The sequence below is a fragment of the Bos javanicus genome, chromosome 18, assembly GCF_032452875.1.
Source record: "Bos javanicus breed banteng chromosome 18, ARS-OSU_banteng_1.0, whole genome shotgun sequence".
Taxonomy (NCBI): Eukaryota; Metazoa; Chordata; class Mammalia; order Artiodactyla; family Bovidae; genus Bos; species Bos javanicus.
Genome location: NC_083885.1, coordinates 49,359,153 through 49,369,439, shown reverse-complemented (window position 1 = coordinate 49,369,439; position 10,287 = coordinate 49,359,153). Strand labels below are relative to the sequence as shown.

At 46.2% G+C, this 10,287-nt stretch overlaps 1 protein-coding gene across 1 annotated transcript; it reads left to right on the top strand.

Annotated features, from left to right (window-relative positions):
• Positions 1–1,644: 1,644 nt before the first annotated feature.
• On the top strand, positions 1,645–3,045 carry LOC133230582 (EP300-interacting inhibitor of differentiation 2). Its single transcript, XM_061388259.1, has one exon. It carries the CDS (start codon positions 1,835–1,837, stop codon positions 2,492–2,494), a length of 660 nt encoding a protein of 219 aa, XP_061244243.1. The 5' UTR covers positions 1,645–1,834; the 3' UTR covers positions 2,495–3,045.
• The last annotated feature ends 7,242 nt before the right edge of the window (positions 3,046–10,287 follow it).

Sequence of the window (10,287 nt, the reverse complement as noted above, 5' to 3'; positions counted from 1 at the left end):
CGCACTATACACCTACACCCTCGGCAGTGAGATCAGAGTCCTAACCACTGAACTGCCAAGGAATTCCCAATGCACCATAATTTTATTTATTTGTTTGCCTGCCCTAGGTCTTTGCTGCCGTGCACGGGCCTTCTGTAGTTGCAGCGACCGGGTTACTCTTCACTGTAGCGCACAGGCTTCTCACTGCAGCGGCTTCTCTCGTTGAGGAGCACAGGCTTTAGGCTCACGGGCTTCAGTAGTTGTGGCTCTCAGGTTTAGTTGCTCTGTGGCATGAGGGATCTTCCAGGACCAGGGACGGCACTCATGTCCTCTGCATTGACAGGCGGATTCTAGTCCGCTGTACCACCAGGGAAGACCCGAGTAAACCATGATTTTGTTTAGAGCTATTCCTATCCCATCTAAGTCTGAAAATTCTTTTATTAAATATTTGTGATTTTCCAGGCAGCCTGAGGGTAGCAGCAATGGACCTTAGGTCTCCAAACTAGCCTGGGCATCTTAAAGGAGCCACACACACTTAAGAGACTGCAGAGCTGTGGGGGGGAAGTTGTGTTTGAAGCAACACAGGCTGGATGTTGTGTTTTATCAATGTAGGGCTTAGGAAAATAAAAATTCAACTTTATGATATGCAGATGAGACCTAATGCCTCAAAATAACTACTCCTGACAGGGCAGAAAACAGTGAGTCACTATATTTGCTGATGCCCCTAAATCACGACGGAGGTTATCGTGAGCAACATTAAAGGGGGAATTTCTTTATATTTCTCATGTTATTTAGAATAAAGAAAAATAATTGAAGAGTCAGTACTTAAGATGCATGTTGCAATATTATGAGACACAAAAATAATGGTAATGAACGTGTAACTATGGAGAAAATGATTTATAATTACAATGAAAAACATAGGTGAATCGTAAAAATAATGTGTGAAAGAAACCAGACACAAGAGTATATAAACTTCAAAAAAAAAAAAAAAAGGCAAAATTAAGGAATGAACCCCCAGGTAGTAAAACAAAAAGAAAAGCAAGAAAATGATTACCGTTCCCACTACTATATCATCAGTATAGTAGCTACCCCCGGGTAGAAAGTGATAAGAAGGGAGGAAGGATTCTGGGATACTAGAAATAATTCCTTGACCCGAGTGGTGGTCATACGGACGTTCACTTTGCGATAAGTCATTCGGTATATTTTGTATATTTATATTTATACTTTGGATATTTTTTTATATTTTGTATATTTATATTTTGTATATTTTTTTCTGCACGGTATGTTGTACAAAAAGAAGGTTTAGAGGACTTTCCTGGTGGCGCACACCTTCATGGATCACAGTCTTGTGGTGAAAAGACTTGCCGAACTCAATGAAGCTATGAGCCATGCCGTGCAGGGCCACCCAAGACAGGTCATAGTGAAGAGTTCTGACAAAAGGCGGTCCACTGGAGGAGGGAATGGCAAACCACTTCAGTATTCTTGCCTGAAGAATCCCATCGACAGAGGAGCCTGGCGGGCTACAGTCCATAGGGTCGCAAAGAGTGGGACACACGACTGAAGCGACTTAGCACACCGCCCTCGGACGTTCTGGGTAAGATTTCAGGCGTGTTGGCTCTTCCAGCCGCTAGATGGCACCTGGAAGGTTGCAGTCGCGTGGGCATGACGCATGCGCAGCGCTCAATTTCAGCAGCACACCCTACTCTCGTGCACCTGGGTTTGCACACACAGCGTGGACCAGTGTGCACAGCGCTCACGCATGCGCAGTTACGTACACTTACGTGCACATCGCTAACCGCGCTGTGCCGTTATCCCAGTATTTGTGGGAGCGGCCGAGCTGACCCCGCGATCCGGGATGTCCGAGCTGCCCGCGGACCAAGGTGTCCCACCGGCGGGCGCAGCAAATGACAACGGCGACGTCCGGCAGGCGGAGGTAGGCGGCAGGAGGCGGGAGCCGGCCCCCGCGCAGCCTGTGGCGGCCAGGGACCGTCCGATGGCGGCGGCCGTAGAAGGTTCGATGGCTTCACCCGTGGAAGGTCCAGTGCCGGAGGCCAGGGAAGGTCCGATGGCGGCGTCCCGAGAAGGCCTGGGGGCAGCGGCCAGGGAAGCCCGGATGGCAGAGGTCGCCCGATTGTTGGCGGAGCCAGCGGAGGAAGAGGGTCCCGAGGGCAGACCCCGGTCCAGGCCCGGGAACGGCCCAGGTCTGGCTGCGTTGCCATATCTCCGCCTCCGTCACCCACTTGGCGTTTTAGGAATTAATTACCAGCAGTTCCTCCGCCACTATCTGGAACACTACCCGATTGCCCCTGGCCGAATTCAGGAGCTTGAAGGACGCCGCAGGAGATTTGTGGAAGCCTGCAGAGCCAGGGAAGCGGCGTTTGACGCCGAATATCAGCGGAATCCGCAGAGGATGGATTTTGATATTTTAACATTTAGTATAACTCTGACTGCATCTGAAATTATCAATCCTCTGATAGAAGAACTTGGTTGTGATAAGTTTATCAGTAGAGAATAGTTTAATGATGCAACTACTTTCAGAAGAACCTCTGCCTTCAAGACAGTGTTATATACCACTCCTGTAACTTGATTTTACAAAGTACGTGAGAATAAGGCAAAGCACAGCTGGGGGGGAAAAGGAAGCTTATCAAGAAAAACTCAGAAGAAATGGAAAAAAGGTCAAAACCTTATGACTCTTCTGACGTCCTTTGAGTTTGTGGTTAATCCAGATTCTTTTCCCTGCATTGTGGAAATGTCTTTTCAAATTGCTTCACTGAGGTGAAGAATGGTTTTCTAAAATTGAGACTTGATGAAGAAAAACTGCCAATAGAGCCCATGGTGATGAAAGAAATCATCAAATAGCAGTGATAGGAATAGGAATTCCTGTAGGACTGGAAGGCCATGGAGAGAACTGGAAATTGTCAGTTCTGATAATTCCTCTTGAGTTTTCTTCATGTCAGTTTCAATAGAAGTTTTTAGTGTAAGATTGGTTTTGTGTTTTATGAGGCATTTCAAAGGACAAGCAAAGTCAATGTTGCATATATTAGATAAATTGTGTATTCAAGAATATCTGAAATTTCTGGATTTTTTAAAATACCTTTTTGGTAAATACTTACAAGCCCCCCAGATATAAAACACACAATGAAAAGTCTTCTATCTCTGACCCCGCTCTACCCAGTGCTTAGTACAATTCCCATCTGTAACCACAGTACTTCCGTCTTTCCAGTTTCCCTTTATATACACAAGTAAATGCAAAGCTGGGTCGTTTTTTGGTTTTGCTTTCTTCATTACAGAAGTTGGCAAATTGTATTTATTGATTTATGCATTGCATTTTCAGTAAGAACTTAAGGATCATTCCAAACCACTCTATTTCCTCATTCTTTTTTAGAGGTGTATTTCATTCCATTCTGTGGTTATGTTGTAATTTACATAACCAGGAACATACTGATGGGCATTTAGATTTTTTCCCATCATTTTCTATTGGCCAAAAAATAAAAAGCTATAATAGTTCATCTTGTCTGCATATCTCAGCATGGGCACAAATACAGTATTACTCTGATTCTAAATGCAGTTTTCGTATATTGACATCTCTGAAGTTGAGGTCTATCTTACATTTGATGGTGAATATAGCATTTTCATAAAAATAATGGCACATCTTAGATTCTTTATTATATAGAATATCTGTAGTACGTGCGTGCATGCTAAGTCGCTTCAATCATGTCCAACTCTATGGACTGCAACCCTATGGACTGTAGCCTGCTAGGCTCCTCTGTCCATGGGATTCTCCAGGCAAGAATACTGGAGTGGCTTGCCATGCCCTCCTCCAGAAGATCTTCCCAACCCAGGGATTGAATCTGCGTCAAACCTGTGTCTCTTACATCTCCTGCATTGGCAGGCGGGTTCTTCACCACTAGCACCACCTGGGAAACTCTCTGTAGTAAGTTTGTAGGATTTCCAGAAGTGAGAATTCTGAGCTGAAAGCACCCATTTGAAAGTTTACAGATATTGCTGTGTTGGCTTCCATCCTTGTACCACTTTGCACTCCCACCAGCAATTGCTGGTGCTCGGCATTCCCCCTATAGCCTCACCAACAGTGTTATCAAATGTCTGAATTTTGCCAATCTAGAAAGTTGAAAAATGGCATGAGTTTTAATTTGTTTTTCTCTCATTTGACTCACATGTATTCCCTTTTCCGTGAACTATCTGTTCATCTCTTTTGTGTGTATGTAATTTTATTTATGAATTTATTTTTGGCTGTGCTGGGCCTTCACTTGCTGTGTGGGCTTTCTCTGGTTGCAGACAGCAGGAGCTACTCTGCGGTTGCAGTGCCTGGTCTTCTCACTGTGGTGGCTTCTCTTGTTGAGGCGCTAGGGCTCTCGGGCTTGCGGGCTTCAGTAGATGTGGCGTGTGGGCTCAGGGGTTGCAGATCCCAGGCTCTAGAGCACAGGCTGAATAGTTGAGGCACACAGGCTTAGTTGCTCCAAGACCTTTGGAATCTTCCCAGATCAGGGATTGAGCCCGTGTTTCCTGTATTGGCAGGCAGATTCTTTACCACTGAGCCACCAGGGAAGCCCCTGTTCATATCTTTTCTCTATTTCTCTCCTGAATCATTTTGTCCTTTCTTTATTGATTGTGGTAACTACTAATGACATAGTGAGATGAGATATGATAATAGATTATAATGTGAGTTACGGATATTTTTTCCTCTCATCATTTGTCTTTCATTTTCCTGAAAGCCTTTTGGCATGGAGATTTTTGCTTTTGTTTCCTCTTTTCTTTTAAACCTGCCAGATTTGGGGAATTCCTTATCAGTCCAGTGCTGGGGTATGGGTTTGATCCCTAGTGGGGAAACAAAGATTCTGCAAGCTTCCAGGCATGGCCATAAAAAAAAGAGAGAAAAACCTGCAAGATTTGGAATCTCAAGGTTTTCTTGGTATATGTGTATGTGTATGGTTTCATGATTCATATTTGAATCTTTGAACTATATGGAATTTATCCTGATGTACATACAGTATGAAGTAACGATCCAATTTTCTTTTTTAGATGGCTACCTGGCTGCCCCAACACCAGTTACTAACTAGCCCAGCTTTTCCCTACTAACTTTGTTTAAAGATGCTTCTTCATCATATACTAAACTGTAGCTTAAATTTTCTGATTAATTTTACATGTAATGGTAATGGTCTTTGTCACTAAGTTCTGTCCCACTCTCTGTGACCCCAGGGATTGTAGCCCACCAGGCTTCTCTGTCCATGAAGTTTCCCAGGCAAGAATACTAGAGTAGGTTGCCATTTCCTTCTTCAGGGGATCTTCCCAATCCAAGGATCAAACCCACATCTCCTGCACTGACAGGTGGATACTTTGCTGCTGAACCACCAGGGAAGCCCATCTCATTATCCTCCATTTTCAGAGTGTTCTGGTTATTTTTGTTTATGTTTATTACTATATCAACCTCAAAGTCAGCTTACCTTATTTCAAACAAAGTTCTTTATTAGAATCACATTACATTTAATAGATTTAGAATAACTATTTCTAACATATCCAAATGATTCGTTTTTCCATTTTTTAAAAATTGAACTTTATTTACTTCTTTATTTTTGGCGGCACTGGGTCTTCGTGGCTTTGTGCAGGCTTTTCTCTAGTTACAGCAAGCAGGGGTCACTCCTCTTCGGTGGGGTGTGCAGGCTTTTCACTGCGGTGGCTTCTCTTGTGGAGCACAGGCTCTGGGCTCACAAGCTCAGTAGTTGTGGCTCACGGGTTTAGTTGCTGTGCTACATGTGGAATTCGCCCCATCGTGTCTCTTGCATTGGCAGGCAGATTTTTATCCACAGTGCCACCCGGAAGTTAGTCCCGTTTTTCCATTTGTTAAAAACTTCTTTTGTATCCTCCAGAAGAGTATTAATGTTTGTCCTTAAATGAAAGTTCCTAAAGTAGGTCTTTCATTGGATCTAATCATTTATTTGTCGGTATTTTATCTTTTATGGTTTTTCTATAGTAAATGAGGATTATCTGTGTTATATTTCCTTCCTTTTTTAATGTTTATTTATTTGGCTGTGCCAGGTCTTATCTGCAGCAGGCAGCATCTTTAGTTGCAGCATGCAGGCTCTTAGTTGTAGCATCTGGGATCTAGTTCCCTGACCAGGGCTCGAACCTGGGCCCCTTGCATTGGGAACTCAGAGTCTTAGCCACTGGAGTACCAGGGAAGTCCCTGTGTTATATTTCCTAAAAGCTTGCCCATATATTTGAAAATAATTCATTGCTGCGTGTTTATTTGATAGCCTGTTAACATACTGATTGGAGAAGGCAATGGCAACCCACTCCAGTACTCTTGCCTGGAAAATCCCATGGACAGAGGAGCCTGGTAGGCTGCAGTCCATGGGGTCACGAAGAGTCGAACACAACTGAGCGACTTCACTTTCACTTTTCCCTTTCATGCATTGGAGAAGGAAATGGCAACCCACTCCAGTGTTATTGCCTGGAGAATCCCAAGGACGGGGGAGCCTGGTGGGCTGCCGTCTGTGGGGTTGCACAGAGTCGGACACGACTGAAGCGACTTAGCAGCAGCAGCAGCAGTAACATACTGAATTCTCTGACTGTTTTACCATAGATTTTCATTAGAATCTCCTGGATTGGGGAACTTGTCATATGCGAATAGTGACAGTATTGCCTTTTTATAATCTTCATACTGCTGACTTCTTTCTCTTTGTTAGTTGCTTGGCTAGTACTTTCTAATGTAAAATAATATGAATGATAGTGAAACATCCCAGATTTTGTCAGAGGCTTGTTTTTTTTTGACTGTGCTCAGTCTCCATTGCTGTGCAGGCTTTTCTCTAGTTGCAGAGAGTGGGGGCTACTCTCCAGTTGCGGTGCTCGGGCTTCTCACTGTGGCTTTTTGCAGCTCCCAGGCTCTAGAGCCTGGGCTCAGTAGTTGTGCTCAGGGGGTTAGTTGCCCCTCGGCATACGGGATTTGGGGATTTTCCTGTATCAGGGATCTAAGTCATGTCTCCTGCATTGGCAGGTGAATTCTGTACCACTGAGCCACCAGGGAAGCCCTCAAAGGCCTTCTCATAATCTATGAAGGTATTATATTTCTATCTACCACCATGTTTGCGTTCTTGCAATTCTTGCATTCTTCAAATGATCCTTATATACAAATGAGGTATAATTCCGCCCCCCCTTTTTTTTTGGCCCTGCCCAAGCGGTTGACAGGATCTTAGTTCCCTGAACAGGGCTCAGCAGTCAAAGTGCCAAGTCCTAACCACTAGACTACCAGGGAATTCCCTTGGCCACTTTTTAGATTCCATTTCTATGAGACCTGCATGCACAGAAACTAAATTTTGTTTCTTTTTCTCCTGTTAATCTGTCTTGTGTTAATTTTACTATTAGTCCAGCCACAAGACCTCAGGACGGATGCAGGGAGAAATTTCCCCTTCCCTACCAGTTCCTTCATACCTTTCTAATCAAGTCCACTCTCACAACAGACCTTTTCACTTTGGTAGACTTGACTGAAAATCTGGTGGCGGGGGTGGGGGGGGCGGTCACAGGGCTGGGGTCACCCCATGGAGGACAGTCCTCCCCACCTGGCTGGCTCCTTTCAACTTCTCCATACCTCAACCCTTTTTACCCTCTCTCCTCTCCCCCTTTCATCTCAGGAGCAAAATCAAGTCCTCTTTTTGTCTCTCAAAGCATTTTAACCTTTGCCCAGACAATTTAAGCGGTAGTGTCACCATGGACAGTGACTTGACACCAACTCCCCAGGTCAAGAACACAGGGCTCAGTTACAGACACGGCTATAAGTTCAGGGACCCCAGGCCTCTCCCACTGCTGACCAGCTGGCTTCAAGCTTGAGGGTTCTCACTACCCATTCAGGTTCAATAATGTGCTAAGATGACTCACGGAACTCAGGAAAGCACTATAGTTATGATTAGTTTCATGACAGCCAAGGATACAAATCATAACCCCAGCTAAAAGGAAGAGATGAGTAGGGCCAGGTCTGGGAGGGTTTCCCAAATGTGACATTATTGCCATCCTCAGGGACGCATCATCCTGCCAACACATCCATGAATGAAAACATGCGGTGAAAGTGAAAGTCGCTCAGTCATGTCCGACTCTGCGACCCCATGGACTATACCGTCCATGGAATTCTCCAGGCCAGAATACTGGAGTGGGTAGCCTTTCCCTTCTCCAGGGGATCTCCCCAACCCAGGGACAGAACCCAGGTCTCCCGCATTGCAGGTAGAATCTTTACCAGCTAAGCCACAGGGAAGCCCAACAATACTGGAGTGGGTAGCCTATTCCTCCTCCAGGAGATTTTCCTGACCCAGGAATCGAACCAGGGTCTCCTGAATTGCAGGTGGATTGTTTACCAACTAAGATATGATGGAAGCCTGAAAACATGCAGAGTATTTACCAACCAGGGAAGCTCACTGAGCCCTGAACACGTTAGTCGCTCAGTCACATCCGACTTTTTGCATCTCCATGGACTGTAGCCCCCCAGGCTCCTCTGTCTATGGAATTCTCTAGGCAAGAAAACTGGAATGGGTAGCCATTCCATTCTCCAGGGGATCTTACTGATCCAGGGATTGAACCCAGGTCTCCTGTATTGTAGGCTCAGACTTAAATTGCAAGGTTCAAACTCCCTAAAACTCAGAGATAGCCCAAACCTCTCCCCACCTGAGTAACAAAGACACTCCTATTATAACAGGGACAGCTGCTAGCAGGCACGCATTACTGTTACCAGGCAACCATTACCGTTACCTGGCAACCATTATCGCCATACTGCTTGCTAGCTCAGAGGTTAGAGGCCTCCTTTGGCCAGTGATCCTGTGGTTGGTGGTTCTCCTGTGGAGACTGAGGTAAGAAGTGGATCACAACCTTCTCCCAAGGGCCCTCCTGACTCTCCAGTCTCGGGTTGGAGGGTGAGCTGAGAAGCCGAGGGAACAGCCTGGGGCTGTGTCCAACAGGACTCCAGGGGCCTCACCAAGGCCACGCACTGGCAGGGCCCAGGCCTTGAGGCAGCGGTGAGCCTCGTCTATCCCGGCCCCTGTGACCTAATGGCACTGGCAGCCAGCATGGGTCACAGTCTGCGGGACTGGGCCCCCGTTTGGGCAGCCTGAAGTCTGAGGGCCTGTTAAATCCTGGGCACCCAGCCCCTCAGAGATGACAGCTGGGCAGGGCTGGGGACCTGGCCTGGAGGGTGCCACCAGCTGAGACCTGCCTCTTCAGCCAGACCTGGGCACTGGTGGGAGGACCCAGACTGGGTGCTGTGCTGGATACACGCTCCCCGGCGAGGTAACAACCCCTGCAGGGACAGCCCCCTCCTCTTAGCCGGGACCTGGATTCAGAGGGTGAAAGTTGTGCCTTGGGACCTTGCCCTTTCTTGACAGAACAGAGTAACAGTTTGGAGATTTATAGGCACATCATTACCTGACCTTTGACCTAACTTCAAGAACAAAGGATCTGACACCAGGAAACTTACAACAACCAACTATGCCTCTCCCTCACCTTGCCTGTAAAAGGGCTTTGCTGAAAGCTTTCGAGTTTGGGATTTTTAAGGCATGAGTCACATCTCCTTGAGCGGCCCTGTAATAAACATTTCTCTGTTCCGAACTCCAACGTCTTGGTGTTATTTGACCTCACTGTGCGTTGGACTTGCATTCGGAAACACTGTCACTGGAAATTCCAAAGACTTACATGACACCTTCTGGGAACCAGGGACAAAGTCCAGGCAAATTAGCATGATAGTTCTTCCAAACTAATACTGTCCTCTCTTTATGAATTCTGGGGGAAGAGAGTCTCTGCCCCCAAGATTGATGTTCCAGTTCTCTCTCCCTAAAAACAAAGCACCCTAAAATTTAGTGGCTTTAAGCAACAACTATTTTTTCACTGTTCACTCTTCTGTAGGTTGATGGGCTCAGCTCAGCAGTTCTGCTCTTGTGATGTTGGCCAGAAGCTCAGTTAGGCTGGAATGTCCAGGACTTGTCATTCACGTGTCTGCCACCCTGGTAGGGGCAGGCTGGAAGGCTGGGCCTCTCCCTTCATGGCGTTCCGAACCCTCTTCCTCTCCAACACTGTAGCCAAATTTCTTTCTTTCATTGTTTCTTCTTCATTGCAGTGGGTCTTCATCACTACTCTTGGGCTTTCTCTAGTTGTGACAAGCAGGGGCTACTCTCCATTTAGGTGCCCCAACTTCTCATTGCATTGGCTTCTCTTGTTGCAGAGCACAGGCTCTAGGCACACGGGATTTAGTAGCTGCAGCATGTGGGCTCAGCAGTTGGGGCACACAGGCTTAGTTAGTTGCCCCACAGCATGTGG

Bases quoted from the DNA above. Each gene is read 5' to 3' on its own strand.
- LOC133230582 (XM_061388259.1), top strand. From the start codon at position 1,835: ATGTCCGAGCTGCCCGCGGACCAAGGTGTCCCACCGGCGGGCGCAGCA.